The 15571-nt window shown below is 37.4% G+C and overlaps 1 protein-coding gene across 3 annotated transcripts in view; it reads left to right on the top strand.

Moving 5' to 3' along the window:
* PRPF18 (pre-mRNA processing factor 18) overlaps window positions 1-15571 on the top strand; it is a 42525-nt gene that overhangs the window by 4115 nt on the left and 22839 nt on the right. The window contains exons 2-7 of one of the 3 annotated variants that reach the window (XM_032244162.1): window positions 434-511; window positions 624-650; window positions 3510-3614; window positions 8579-8692; window positions 12716-12862; window positions 14147-14215. In XM_032244162.1, the coding sequence (XP_032100053.1) occupies window positions 434-511; window positions 624-650; window positions 3510-3614; window positions 8579-8692; window positions 12716-12862; window positions 14147-14215 (540 nt within the window). The remainder of the gene's footprint in view (window positions 1-433; window positions 512-623; window positions 651-3509; window positions 3615-8578; window positions 8693-12715; window positions 12863-14146; window positions 14216-15571) is intronic. The other 2 variants (XM_032244163.1, XM_032244164.1) reach the window with 2 other exon arrangements.

The raw sequence follows: 15571 nt of genomic DNA, 5'->3' as shown, positions 1-15571 counted from the left end.
GGATTTCAAATGTAGGCCATGTATGTCATACCTTTGTTTCTGTTAGGAAAAAATAATTGAGATGTACCATTTTATGTGGTTCTTAATGAATCCATTTGAAGAAATTACCTTTGAACTCAAACATTAGGAAATTAAAACAGTGTGGACAGGTGGAAAATGCTCTTGGCCTCCTCTTTGCTGATGAACATGCCTACTAATATGATACTGCAAGAAAAATCCTTGACCTTTTCACACATCGGTGCCCATAGTCGTCGTGGGGGGTTGGTGATGTGTTTGGGGAGTCAATGTATTCATCTCTGGAACCAAAAGAATTTATCAAATTCTTGGGAGACTGAAGAATGTTTTCAAAAGGTTTCTAAAGGTACTTGTTGACTATGGGACATGAATTTTGCCCATAAGGATATATTACTAACATAATTTTTTTCTTTAACAGGAAAATAAAAAATATTTCAAGCGTAGTGAACTTGCCAAAAAAGAAGAGGAAGCATATTTTGAAAGATGTGGCTACAAGGTAGGACTGCCTGCTTTTATGTTAAATTGTATGTTTCTGAGTTTTAATTTATACAGCTGTTTTTAAATGACAATCATTGATCTCTGTTCAATTTATCAATGTTATACGTTAGCCTATAAATGAGAAGCCATCTGGAGAGGTATGAGTTTTTGGTTTTGCATTTAAAAAAAAATCTTGAATTCAGGAAAATACATGCATGACTTTTGGCTTGGAATGGTTTGGCTTTTTGTGGACAGCATGAAGTGGCTTGACACCAAAGCTTGAATTTTTTTTTAAATTAAGTCCTGAATCTGAGACTGCCTTATTTGCAACTCCACCACCACGCCTCTCCCCCACCTCTCCCAATAAAACAGCCTGCTGGCAAGAGTTCAAAACATTTATGCATCTAGCCACAGCAGTATTAGTGGTGGTAATTTCCCTGCCTTCTCTGGAGTATTTTAAGCCATTGATTTTATGTTTGCATTGTTAATACGTCCTTTTGAGTCCTAAGAACCTCTGCCTAAAATCTAAAGCCAGATATATTTATATGCTTTTGTTGAAATAAGGTATCACATTTCAAACAGTGTTTAGTCTACTGGATAGAAAATGTAATCTTGAAATATTTCTTAGATAAGTTGAGGCTGGGCGTGGTGGCTCATGCCTATAATCCCAGCACTTTGGGAGGCAAAGGCAGGTGGATCACAAGGTCAGGAGTTCAAGACTAGTCTGGCCAACATAGTGAAATCCTGTCTTTACTAAAAATACAAAAAATTAGCCGGGCAGGTACTTGGGAGGCTGAGGCAGGAGAATTGCTTGAACGTGGAGGCGAAGGTTGTAGTGAGCCAAGATCACGCCATTGCACTCCAGCCTGGCAACAGAGCGAGACTCCATCTCAAAAAAAAAAAAAAAAAAAAAAGAAATGAGTTGTCTGGAAGGCTTTGCTTGTATATTTTAGAAGCGTGACTGAAATTGTCTTTGAAATTATCTAGTTGGTAATGTATTGTGCTTTTATTGGGAGGGGTTAAAGGGTATGAGGTGGAGAGGTTACGTTTAAATTATTTTGAAAGAAGTCTGTATCTAGCTTAACTCAAAGCTCAGAGATTCTATTGAAATACTTCTGCCAAATCATAAAACTTGTAATGAACCTTTTGCTTGTGAAATATCAATATAAGATAATACTTTTGTGCATGTAATGAGGAAAGTTCTGGTAATGGATTTATCCTGCATAGCATTTTTAGAAGGAAGCATGAGGAATGCACATGGTATGTATATGCATTTGGTTTTCTTTGTATTGCTGGGAGAAGACACATATTAAAGAAAAATGTAATTTTCAAAAGATACTAAGAAGTGACTTAAAAGTTATTTAAAAATGTAATTATATTTCTGATTTTTTTTTTAATATGGGAAAGTTTACACTTGTATTTTGATTTTTTTTCCATAAAGATATTTATTTGCTTAATTAGGAAATGAAAATAAGCTTTATGTTAATAATCATTGAGTAGGTAGTTTTTCAGAAAGGAGCTGTCATTTTTGCCTTGCCCAATGTTGTCTAACTCACACTTGGTCTGGAATAAGAATCACTTGCATAGGTTTACCCTGCTGGCATGTGGCATTCCCAGGGTCCTAAATTTGAGCCTTTTCAACTTTTTGATAAGGTAGGAAAGTAATATAATGGCAGTTTTTGCTTTTGTTTAGTGTGCTTTTTTTTTTTTTTTTTTTTTTTGGTTTGTGTAGAGGAAAGCACTGAAGAAAATAATTACTGAAAGATACTTGCTTATTTGAGTTTAGCTGATGAAATGACTTAGGTCTTTTCCCCAGAGCTATTAACTGCCATTATATAATTAAATGCGTTTTTTTAATCCTGAAATTTTTGGAGAAGTATGTTTCTGTGCTTAAAAAGTAAAGCACAGGTGTTTCTTTCTAAAGATTTTTAAATATTTATGTCTTGATAGTAATGACATAGTATTCATTACTTTTATTCTTTTGTATAAACTAGTTAGCATTTTTTAAGGCTTGACGCTGATTTGACCTGCAAAAATATAAAGGCTTAGTTTGTTACCTTAATTTTACCTCAATATCAATTAGTTCGGGCAAACATAAACTTTAACCGTAAGCTGTAGAATCATGAATTATGTAATTTTCACCATATAGCCTTTCTTAATGTGAGTTTCTTTCTTAATGTTGATCTTCTTTTATGTTCATTTGATCTTACTCCTACTTTCAGCATTTTAGATTTATCTTACCGTCAGATGGAAAACCACCTTTCAGTATCTTTTTACAGACTCCGTAATGGGGCTTGTAAATTGCTGAATTCAGTTTTCCTAAACTGAGACTCGAGCAACAGATTTGAGAAAATATGTGAAGAGATTTTGTTTTTCTTACAGGTTCATATGAACAAGAATGCCCTCTCTTTACCTGAGTGGCATGAGTAGAGAGGTGCTCTGCAAGGTTCATAGCTCAGGTTGTGGACCAGCCCTGTACAGCATTAGGAATTTTTCTGTATGTCCAACAGTGATTTCCATACATTTGAAATAATACTTTTCGAAAAGCAGGATAGGAAAAGCTAGAGCGTGGAGGGTCACATGTTGCCGTTGCAAAGAAATTCTTGTGTCTTCATTTTAAAGCTGAGCAAGAATCAACCCTCTAAGATGATTTAAAAAGGAAAAGCAAGTTGATTGTTTTTAAGGAAAAAGTACAGCTCTTTAGAATCTGGGGAGAAAGAGACTGCTAACTTCAGCCCTGTTAAATTTGGATTTTGGAAACCGTAATAGTCCTATCACTCTTTAGCAAGAATGCTGACTCCTCTGTGCATGCTCTGCACTTGCGATGTCCCTGACGTGAATACGTTTGACTCTCTCACAAGCATGCACATTTTATTATGAGCTCTTTCCTCAGAGGAACATTAGAAAACCTTCAGTGTTGAAAACATGTTTGATTTCCATGAATAGCTAAGGTTAGAATGGTAAATATTAACTATATTTTTAAAGCTGAATTTCATTTCTTTTGGCAATTAATATAGATACAGCCTCAAGAGGAGGACCAGAAACCATTAACTTCATCGAACCCGGTGTTAGAACTTGAACTGGCAGAGGAAAAATTACCCATGACACTTTCTAGGCAAGAGGTAAGTTTAGTTGTGGTTGTTTCATGATAAAAAGTAAGATCTCCACAGTGTTTACATTTATCTCCAGCTTTTCCAAATAAGTTAAATGTCATTATTTCCTGTATAAAGTGACTGACTTAAAAATACTGTGCAGCTGGTTTTCTTCATGAAGTTCTAAATTACTCACTGCTTCTTGATACTATTATCTTAACGTTTTTTTAGAGCCTACCCTTCTAAACTTTAAAAAAAAAGAATATTCAAAAATAAGTATAATTAAATGCATTTATGCTAGTTGTTTATGGTTAAATTATTTTAACTATTGTTTTGTAACATACTTCCCTTTCCCTTATTTAATAAATAGTACATCTTTCCAGATTAAAATATGGAGATCTGCATAATTTTAAATGAGTATATAATTTTCCATTGCTTGTTTGCACCATAATTATTTATTTATTTATTTTTGAGACTGAGTCTCACTGCGTTGCCCAGGCCAGAATGCAGTGATGCGATCTTGGCTCACTGTAGCCTCTGCCTTCAGGTTCAAAGGATTCTCCTGCCTCAGCCTCCTGAGTAGCTGGGATTACAGGTGCCCACCACCACACCCGGCTAAATTATTTTTTATTTTTGGTAGAGGTGGGTTTTCATCATGTTGGCCAGGCTGGTCTCAAACTCATGACCTCAAATGACCCACCTGCCTTGGCCTCCCAAAGTGCTAGGATTACAGGTGTGAGCCACCCTGTGCCTGTCCGCACCATAATATTTTAAAAATCATTTATTAATGATCATTTAGATTGCTTCAGCATATCCTTATTATAAATAAGACTAAGATGAACATCCTTATATAGACATCATTGCATATATAATGTGTAATTATTTCCTTTGGAAACATTTCTGGAAGCATGATATTTAGGGCAAAGACTATGTATATTTTTAAGACTTTGCTACGTGTTACCAGACAGGTCTTAGGTGTTAGACATGTGTCACTTTATACTCTTAGCTGTCGCGTTTGTAGTGTTTGTCTATACCTTGATCAGTATCAACTATTATTTTACTTAAATAAAATTTAAAATTTTTCATGTGATACAAAGAAATCAAATGAATACAGAAGGCTATAAACCAAAACTTTCTTCTTTTTTCTATCTTCCGTTCCTCCCACTCCCTCACTCTGCTCCTGTCTCCTCTCAGTCCTCCTCCTACCCAGTTCTTCACCTGTACAAGCATCAGTGTGTATGTGTATACTTTTTTCCCTTTCACACAAACGAGATTATTTATATGCAGTTGTGCCTTAGTCTTTTCACTTAAAATACATTTTGAAGGCCATTTTGTGTTGGGGTGTGTATGAACATTTACCACAGTAAGTGTGATTTAGGCAGGTTACCTGGTCTGTTTCTCTGTTTCCTGATGACTGAATGAGGGTGATAATTGGGTCCACCTCAGGAGACTTTCATCATAAAATAAGGTAATACATGAAGAGAACAGTACTTAATAGTGAGCTACTCAACTCATTTAGGTATTGTTTTTAGTAGTAGTTTTGTAATCTATTAAAATTAGCCCTTTACTGATGGATATTTAGATTAATTGTTTGCCACTACATACAGTGCTAAGGCGAACCTCCTTATACATATGTCGTGATATTTGTATGAGTTTGTCAATAGGATAATTTCCTAGGAAAAGAATTCCTGGTCAAAGAGCGTGTCTATGGTATGTCGAATTGTCCTACAAAGAAGCTGTGTCAATTTACATTCCAACTCTTAAGTTTGTAAGACCATTTTCCTAGCATTTCTGTCAACTGTTTTCAAATGTTTTAGCCTTTGCCAATCCGAAAGCAGTATTATTTTAAATTTTTGCCAAACCGATGGGTGAAATAGGTATCTTGTGTTAACTTGAAACTTTCTGTTAGTGATTTTTAGAATTGAACATGTTTTCATGTGTTCAGTGGTCATTAATGTGTCCTTTTTTGTGGAATTGCTGTTTTTATTTTGTGAAATTTGTCTTTATTTGTAAATTAACATGTTTATATGTTAACGGTGTTAACCTGTGTTTGTATATGTATCAGCTGTACATTGTGTGTGTGTGTGTGTGTGTGGTGTGTGTGTGTGTGTGTATATATATGTGTGTGTGTGTATATATATATATATTTGTCAGTGTATTTGTGTTTTGCCATGCAGAAGTTTTAAATTTTTATGTGTTAACATCAATCTTTTACATTATGTTTTTTGTCTTGGGTGTCATGCTTAAAAAGATTCCCTCCATTCCTAAGAGTTAAAAAAAAATATGTATTATTTTCACCACCTTTATGAACTCATGTATAGAAAATACTATTTTCTTTATATTTTAATTTTGTATCTCAACTGAGTATGTATTAACTTCATAGTCAGAAAAATACCTAAATTTCCTGTCACTTACATGTTTTAGAAATCTGCTACTTTTCGATTTTTTGAGACAGAGTCTTGCTCTGTCACCCAGGCTGGAGTGCTGTTGTGTGATCTCGACTCACTGCATCCTCCACCTCCTGGGTTCAAGAAATTCTCATTCCTAAGCCTCCTGAGTAGCTGGAACTATAGGTATGCACCACCATGCCTAGCTAATTTTTTAGTAGAGGTGGGGTTTTGCCATGTTGGCCAGGCAGGTCTTGAACTCCTGACCTCAAATGATCTGCCCACCTCAGCCTCTCAAAGTGCTGGGCTGAGCTGCTGCACCTGGCCTAGAATTTACTTTATCTTTAAACATTGAACAGTTTGGGTTAAAAGACAAAATGCTTTTAAGAAGTTGTTCTTTTTGTGAGATTCATCATTATTAAATCATTGTTACTGATTATTAGTGGTACATCAATTAAGTACTAGACATGATATGGGGAAGATGTTCCTGCCTTCACTGAGGGAGCTTCTATTGAAATAGTAAAAGAGTAGTCAGAGGTTTAAGTTCTTTCTCTGATGTCCCTTTAGTCTCTGTGTCATTTTTTTTTTGTGGTGGGGGGGAGTGGTATACTTCAGCTTTTTTATTTAAAAAAATTAGAATAGAATTCTCGTACAAAAAGAAATTTCGATGTCAGGTAGTTTATTACCTTGCAGAACCACTGTTACATAATTCCAGATAGATGAGAGTTAATTATTTAAACTGATATCTGGGAAATAATAAGCACTCCTCACAACTTGGCCTAAGTTATAGCACCCAATCTTAAGCAGTGTTTTACAGTGATAACTAGCTCACATTCCCTTTTTGTTTCTCTTGAGGTTCTTTTTGTCTTTGATTGACTGACTTAGGGTCATCTTTCATTTTTGTGAGTCCTCAGTAGTCTCTCTCTTTATACCTCTGTAATTGTGGTAGGGCTGAAAGTAATTCATAGAGATATAGTGTCTAGATCAAAGGCTTGTGGATTCTGTACTTCTCACAGGTTGACATGTTGGCAGTATTATTTTTTAGTTCTACATTACCACATTTTTATGATGGACATTGCACAAAAGGCAACTTTCAGAGGAATGATGACTGACTCTAGAATCATATGAATCATAATCATCATATGAAGATTAGGTGAAGGAATTTAGAATACTGAGGCTGGAGAGAATTATTAGAGATATCTTAAATGCATTGAAAGTAGCTCTGATTTTGGAGAATTGGAATATTCTCTGTGGTTTCATAAAGTGGAACTAGGATAAATGGGTAGAAGTTTGAGGGAAGTAGTTTTCAGTTTTGAGAAGCAAAACACATCTGTCCAAACAGTGGGACGGGATGTTTCATGAAGAAATATGATTCCTGTCATTTGTCAGACTGGGACCTGACAAGGGTGTTTGTGAGGTCATTTCTACGTTGATTGGAGATAGCACTAGATGACCTCTTAAATTTCTATTTTAATCTCAAACTTCTGTTAATCCAGTGGGAACCCTCCCAGTGGATTCTAGGTGTGATGCTATTTATGCTCCAAGGTAAAGCTCTTGGTGTTCCTTACTTTTGTTTTTAAAAAAAATTTAGAGTAGCCTTTATTTTGTTAATTAAGTTTTCTGGTTCTTCCTTTTTAAAATGAAATATAGCATATGTATAAGGTGTATGAAACATTACGGCAATATGTTACACATGTGAATAATTATGAATAATTACAAAATAAATATTCATATAACCATCACTCAAGTTTGGAAATAGATTATCAGCATCTCAAAAGCTGTGCATATGCAGATTATAACTCCCTTTCTTCTGAGGGAGAAGTTTTTGGTTTGATGGTGGTATCACAATGCTGACTCTCCATCATGGTAATTGCATTATCAGCTGGCTTCAGATTTTATTTTCCTTCTCTTTATAAATGCTGTTATTCCCTCCCATTTTAGTGTTTTTCCTGTGTGCCCTGCTGCACGGATTGATCCTACCGAAGCAGTCAGCTCAACGACCAAAACTTTATGGTTACCTAACGTGTAATGATAACACAGTATATCTTTTCATGGAAAATTAAAGAATAAACAGCTTCCTTTTTGCATGTACATTTCAAAACAAGTGTTTGGTCACCAAAAACATGCTGACATAAAGGATTACTATGGTCTTTCCAGTGTTTCTTAATGAAGACAGGACAGTTACAAGTATGTAAAATGAGGGCCAAAAACATGCCCTTTTTCTTACAAAGAAGAGTTTTTTAACATCTCACAATAAAAGAGGTGGTTTATATTAGGATCTTTCTTTAGATTTGAATTGTAGATTCATAGACCGCTTTCTGGGACCTATTCGGTAATAAAATTAATAACAGTGACTTGAGTCAAAATAGATTTTTAACTAAAGAGCTTGATTTTCTCTTTGATTCAGAAACAGCTTTGTTTAGCCTAATTGAAATGATTTAAAATATTTGAAGGATTTTATACTTTCCACAGAAGCATGTGTTTAATTAGCTTTATTAAACCTAGGTTTGGCTTTTAAGGTACAATATACAAATTGTTTTGAGATGTGTCATTTTTTTCCTCTCTCAAAAGTTAAATAATTTACTGAGTATTTGTTTCACTTTATAGGTCATCAGAAGGTTGAGAGAAAGAGGAGAACCAATCAGACTATTTGGAGAAACCGATTATGATGCTTTTCAACGTTTAAGAAAAATAGAGATCCTCACACCAGAAGTTAACAAGGTTAGAGGACAGAGCAAAGCTCGAAAAATGCCACTCTACTGCGTACCCTAGGATAGAGTTTGACTAAGTGCATTACCGTAGGCAGCAGTGGAAGAAGAAAGTGGGCAGACTGCTGCTCCTGAATGGAAGTTTCCATTAATTTTTTTGAAAAACACGTCAAGTATAATGTTTAGTACATTTTGACAAATACATGCAAGCATGTAACCACTGCCCTTATAAAGAAATAGAACATTTTCGTCACGAAAATGTTTCTTCTGTCCATTCTGGATAGAAGAAATACCCTCCGAGAGCATCGGGAAGAATAGCAAATAGATGCTGGGCTTAATACTTGGGTGATGTAAACCAGCGTGGCACACGTTTACCTATGTAACAAACCTGCACATCCTGCACACGTACCCCTGAACTTAAGAGTTGAGGAAAAAGGAAATTTCCCCAGTACCCTTCTCAGCCAATCCCCATATCCCTCCTCTTCCATCCCTGGGCAGCCACCATTTGAATTTTGTCTTCATGGATTAATTTTGCTTGCTCTGATATTTTATACAGATAGACTCATAGATTGTGTGTCTGGCTTCTTTTGCTCAGCATAAGTTTTTAGGTTCATCCATGTTATTGCAGGTATCACTAGTTTCCTCTTCATTTTTTCAGTTATACTCAGTTATATGAGTATATCAAAATTTGTTTCCAGCTTTGGGCTATGGGGAATCAAACTGCTATGACCATTCTTACGCAAATCTTTTTTTGGAACTATGTTATTTTTCTTGGGTAAATATGTTACATCTTTTGGGAAATACCTAGAAGTAGAATTGGTGGTGGAGGGTAAGAGTAGATGTTGGCTTAACTTACTAAGAAATGCCACTCATTACCAAACCTCAGCATGTGGTATTGTTTTTAAAATTGTAACCCTTCTCTTGTGTCTGGTAGTAGCACACTGTGGCTTCAATCACACTGCCTGATGACTAAAGAGGAGGAGCATCTTTCCATAGACTTGTCTTATATTTTTATGAAGTCCAGTTTATGCAGTGTCTATTAAAGTCTTTCCTTCCTTATTAATTTATATTTGCGACATGGTCTTACCCTGTCACCTACACTAGAATGCCGTGGCATAGCCATGGCTCACTGGGTTGCTTAAGCCTCAGCCTCCTGGGCTTAAGCAGCCCTCCCACCTCAGCCTCTGGAGTAGCTGGGATTACAGGTGCCTTTTGTTCACTTTAAAGATTAACTTTTCTTTTTGTTGATGGATTATAGTAATTCTTTATATATTCTGGATAGAAGTTCTATATATCTGTATATGGAAATGTTTTGTGGCTATTTTCTTGTAGTTTATGGCTTACCTCTTCTCTTAATTGAATCTTTTGGTGAATAGAAGTGTGTGTGTGTTTAATTGAATCTTTTGGTGAATAGAAGTGTGTGTGTGTGTGTGTGTGTGTGTGTGTGTGTACACACACACTTTTTGAGACAGGGTCCTACTGTCACCCAGGCTGGAGTTTGGCTCATTTGCAGCCTCAGACTCGTGGGCTTAAGTTATCTCCAACCTCAGCCTTCCAGGTAGCTGAGACCACAGGTATGCACCACTATGCCCGGCTGATTTTTTAATTCTTATGGAGATGGGGTCTCCTTATGTTGCCAGGCTTATCTTGAACTCTTGGACTCAAGTGATCCTCCCGCCTTGGCCTCCCAAACTGGCCAGCCCAGAAGTTTTATATTTTTATGAAGTCCAGTTTATCGGTTTTTTTCTTTTATGGTCATTGCTTTTTGTGTCCTGCTTAAGAAATCTTTGCCTATCCCAAAGTTTCAAAGAGATACTCTTTATTTTCTTATAGAAGCTTAATATTATAGTTTTCCTTTTACATTTAAGGCTGTCATCTTGTTTCATGGCTTAGCATATGGTGTATTCCATGGGCTCTTAAAAAAGTATTGTTTTGCTTTCATGGTGCAGTTCTACACGTCAGTGATGATAGTGTTGTTCAGATCTTCTGTGGCCTTATTAACTTTGTATCTATTTGCTCTCTCAATTATTGAGAGACAGTTGTGGTATCTGTGACTATGTAACATACTACCCCAAAACTGACTAGTGTTTATTTGTTATAAATTATTATTATAACATCTTTTTTTGGTGACAAGCTACCCTGAAACCTGATAGCTTAAGGTAATTTGTTATTGTCTTAATAACCAGCTGTGTGGTTTGATTGGGCTGGATTGAGCAGTGTCTTGCTTGGGATCTTCCTTGTGATTGCAGTCAGATGAAGGCTGTGGCTGAAGTCATCTGAGGCTGCCCCTGGACTGGTCCTCTTTACTGGCATCTCAGTTGGAATGGCGGGAACAGCTGGGGCTGGCCAGGCCCCTCTCCCTCAGTGCTCTCTGTCTGCTAGCTTGGGCTGTCTCACTGTTTTCTCAGCCTACTTTCCTGCTTCACCTCCCAGCATTGCCATTCCAGCCCCACAACACTAGCAGTTGCCTTCAGTCCTCTTTGTCTGTGATTATCATTTTTCCTTTGCCTGCTGTGTTTCTCTCTTGTGTGCTGTGGTTGAAATATTGTTTTTATACTTTTACATGCAATTCAATGACCACATGTTTTCTCGGAATTAATTTTTGATCCAAGTCAGAATTAATTGCTTCCTTTTCCACACGCCTATGATAAAACTTTGTTAGTGTCCTTAATGTATTTCACCATTATCAGAGTTATATGCATAGTTAGCTCTTCCTGGTGGGCAAAAGCTGTTTTAGCTTTGTACGCCAAGTCTAGTGACGTGCATCTAGAGGTTTTGAGGACAGAACACAGGAGCATGAGGTCTAGATTGCATTCCTGGATTATAATCATCAATTGTGTGACTGTTGGCAAGTTTTTAAAATCTACTTGAGCCTTAGAATCCTCACTGGCAAAACAGAGACAGTGATATCTGGCTTACCGGGATGCGGCAAGAATTCAATGAGATGGCCTCTGGGAATGCCTGGCATCATACTTTATACACAGCAGGTGGTCAGTCATAGTGTTTGGGAAATTAAAAGCATTTTGAGTTGAATGTTTCTATTCCATGTTTATGAAAGGACAGTAGACAATGATCAGATGCTTCTCATGTAAGAATGTTAGGAGTTAACATTGGTTGAATGGGCACCGTGCTCCAGCAACTGTTCAAAGTGCATCGTCCATTTCTTAGCTTACTTACTTGATGTGATGTTTGCGAGGTTCTGGAACAGCCCCATCACATAGTAACTGTTCACTGAAATAAAAAATGGCATCCTCATGACAGCCCTACGTGGTAGATGGTGCCGTTTTTCCTGTTTTGTAGGTGAGGCAACTGAGGCATACAGGGGTTAGACAAGCGGTGGAAGAGCTGTTTAATAGTACGTGGCAAGGATTTGAACCCAGATAGCCTTTGCTCTCAACCATTACCCAAAGCTACCTCACGGCCATGGTTCCTTGGCTCTTAAACCTTGCAGCTGATTCTCATTCATTTTTAGGAAACTGAGGCTCCCATTTTTTATTAAATGGTCTTAAACCATATGTGCATAAAATGCAGAATTTGCTGATTGGGTAGAAACATAGTTGAGAATCTAGGCTATAGATGAGGCGCCAGTATTATTCCACTGACATTTCTGAATGTTTTGGGAGTTCACAGTAGTTGAGGTTAGACATTGTAAATGAGCTGGGCAAAAGGGTTGGGGACTCTAATGGATACCTGTCACTTTCACTAAGCCTCACTAGAAAATTACACCATTTATGAAGATTCTTGTTTGGATTAGTCACTCAGGTGTATTTTATTTTTCTGACCAGCAGATTGGCCATTGTTCATGCATTGTTTTAATTTAAATATGTCCATAAGAATTAACTTTAAAAGGACAATAATGATAGTTGTGTGATAAATGGATGTCATTTGAGTCCCTGCTTTTGCTGAGCTCTTAACTTCTGGGGGGGAGGGTAGAAATAATTGCAGTTATTAATGAAAAATCAAAGGTGAAACATCAGTGAAATTTCATAACAGATAATTATTCCTTTTTTTTTTTTTTTTTTTTAACCTTTCTTAGGGATTGAGGAATGATTTGAAAGCAGCCTTGGATAAGATTGATCAGCAGTACCTGAATGAAATCGTGGGTGGTCAGGAGCCTGGAGAGGAAGACACACAGAATGATTTGAAAGTTCATGAGGAAAACACCACAATTGAAGAGTTAGAGGTAGTCTCTACTCCAAGCTCAGCGCGTCCCCTACCACCCCTCTTTCCTGGGGAGCAGATGGCTGAGTTGGGCAGATTGTTCAGTGCAGAGCACGCTGCCTCTGTTGGGTCTTGTGTTTGTTTATTTACTCCCTGTTTTTATTGACTCCCCTTTTTCTCATCCTCCACTCACATTCCCCTACTTGCTGCCTTCAACAGGAACTATTCTAATAGGCCCTTGTGACCTGCAGTGCTTTGTGAGCATGTATTTTTGATTTATAAAAATGATGTTATGCTGTGAAATTTTTTATTTTTTACTTTTCTTTTTTTTCCAATTGCCACTATGTTTTTAAGAGCCACCCTTAATGCTGTATGTACATTTAATCCTTTGCTTTTAATTGCTACATAGGATTCCATGTGTTCTGGCATTCACTGCATTTGATTTTTTGTTCTCTGGTAATGATGGACAGCTAGATTATTTCCAGCTCCCTCCTGCCACAGACAGCTTCCTGATGAACAGTCTTATGCGTAACCATTATGGCCTAACAAAGCAGGACTGTGGGATTTATGTATGCGTATTTAGCTTGTCTAAGTATTGCCAAGTTGCTCTCTGGAGTGGCTGTCCTAGTCTACACCAGCAGTGTGAGGGTCTTGTGTCTTTCCAGCCCTGGCAACACTTGGCAATATCTTGTTTTCTAATTTCTGCCACAGTTCTGCGTGTGGAGTGTTAATGTATAATCTTAATTAAACAGCAATTTTGTATCATGTAAGTATGTAGCATGTAAAATAAATGTGACTTTAAGTTCTTAATGCTTAAGGAAACATAAAGTGTTATTTTTCTGTTTCCTTTAATTTCTGGCTCTTGCACTTGTAGCTGTCCCCCTGAATGAGATCACAGTTGAGGAAGATGTCATTTTAATCCCCTCTCTCCTCCAATACCTATCTATGGTCCCTAAATTTTACTAAAATAATTGGTATGGGTAAACAGTTGTGGGCTTTTTTCTTCCTATTTGTGTATTTATTTATTTGTTTTTTTTTAAATCACAATCTAAATTTAGAACATTTTTGTTGCCCCCGAAAGAAATCTCACATTCATTACCCCCTCTTGTCTTTTCATAAAAGTTAACGTGTTCTTCAAGTTTCAGGTTTTTGTTTTTAGTTTCTTACCTAGAAATTCCATCAAGTTTTTAAGTAAAAATTGAACAGTGTATATGACCAAGAGCCATGTTTAGACTGGTGTTGGTAATATATGTGTTTAATCGTTGCCCTGTGCTAACAAACAGAAGCATTGTTACTTTTTCTTCAGGCGCTGGGAGAGTCCTTAGGAAAAGGCGATGATCATAAAGACATGGACATCATCACCAAATTCCTGAAGGTGCGTGTCTTAGGCTAGGGGAGGAGGATGCTTTGGATCCTTGTGAACTGTTCTTAGATTTTTAGATTACCAGAGGTTAAAGGCTGGAACAGGAAAACTTCAGTACACATTACTTGCGCATACATGATGTGATGTTTATGATACCGTTATGCATTTGATACAGCAGAGAAAATGCATATTTACTCATATTTACTTTTCTTGTGGCTTCTTTTTTTTTTTTTTTGAGACAATGTCTTGCTCTTGTCTCCCAGGCTAGAGTGCAATGGCGTAATCTACACTCATTGCAACCTCCACCTCCCAGGTTCAAGCGATTCTCCTGCCTCAGCCTCCTGAGTAGCTGGGATTACAGGTGCCCACCACCATACTCGGCTAATTTTTGTATTTTTAGTGGAGATGGGGTTTCACCATGTTGGCCAGGCTGGTCTTGAACTCCTGACCTCAGGTGATTCACCTGCCTCAGCCTCCCAAAGTGCCGGGATTATAGGTGTGAGCCACTGTGCCTGGTCTACTTTTCTTGTGGTGTATTTTTAAAAACTGGCTTATTAATGTAAACACATAGAATCACAACAGCAGAATTAATAAGTAGATGATGGAGTTTCTTATTTTTTTCTTGAGAGAGAAAGAGTATTGCACTGTCACCCAGGCTGGAATGCAGTGGCATGGTCCCCGCTTGATGCAACCTTTGTTTCCCAGATTCAAGTGATTTTCGAGATTCTCCTGCCTCAGCCTCCCGAGTAGCATGGCACCACACCTGACTAATTTTTTTTTTTTTTTTTAAGTAGAGACAGGGTTTTGCCCTGTTGGCCAGGCTGGTCTCAAACTCCTGACTACAAGGGATCTGCCTGCCTCGGCCTCCCAAAGTTCTGGGATTATAGGCATGAGCTATGGCATCCAGCTGAATTTCTTATTTTTTAAAGATAACCCAAAGAAGAAGTGTGAAAGAGGGTTCTAGCTTTTTTTTGGGTAAGAGAAAGGGTCTTTCTGTATTGCCCAGGCTGGTGTAATCATAGCTTGCTGTAACCTTGAAATACTGGGCTCATCAACCTCCTGAGTAGTTGGGCAGGTACCACTACGCCCAGCTAATTTTTTAGTTTTTTGTAGAGACGGGGTCTCACTATGTTGCCCAGGCTGTTCTCAAACTCCTGGCCTCAAGGAGTCCGCCTGCCTCCACCTCCCAAAGAGTTGGGATTATACATGTGAGCCACCACACCTGGCCTAGAAGCTTTTATGAGAGGTTGACGATGGTCAGGAAAAGCAGGAGGTGGAAAGACACTGTCACTGAAAAAGGTAAACACATGCAGAACCTTTCAGAGTGTTCATTTCTTCAGTTCTACAGATGGTTGCCTATTTTTACAG

The sequence above is a fragment of the Sapajus apella genome, unplaced genomic scaffold (genome assembly GCF_009761245.1).
Source record: "Sapajus apella isolate SASKATOON/1434 unplaced genomic scaffold, GSC_monkey_1.0 scaffold53, whole genome shotgun sequence".
Classification (NCBI taxonomy): Eukaryota; Metazoa; Chordata; class Mammalia; order Primates; family Cebidae; genus Sapajus; species Sapajus apella.
The sequence above is the reverse complement of the archived record's forward strand: the minus strand, read 5'-3'. Positions and strand labels throughout refer to the sequence as shown.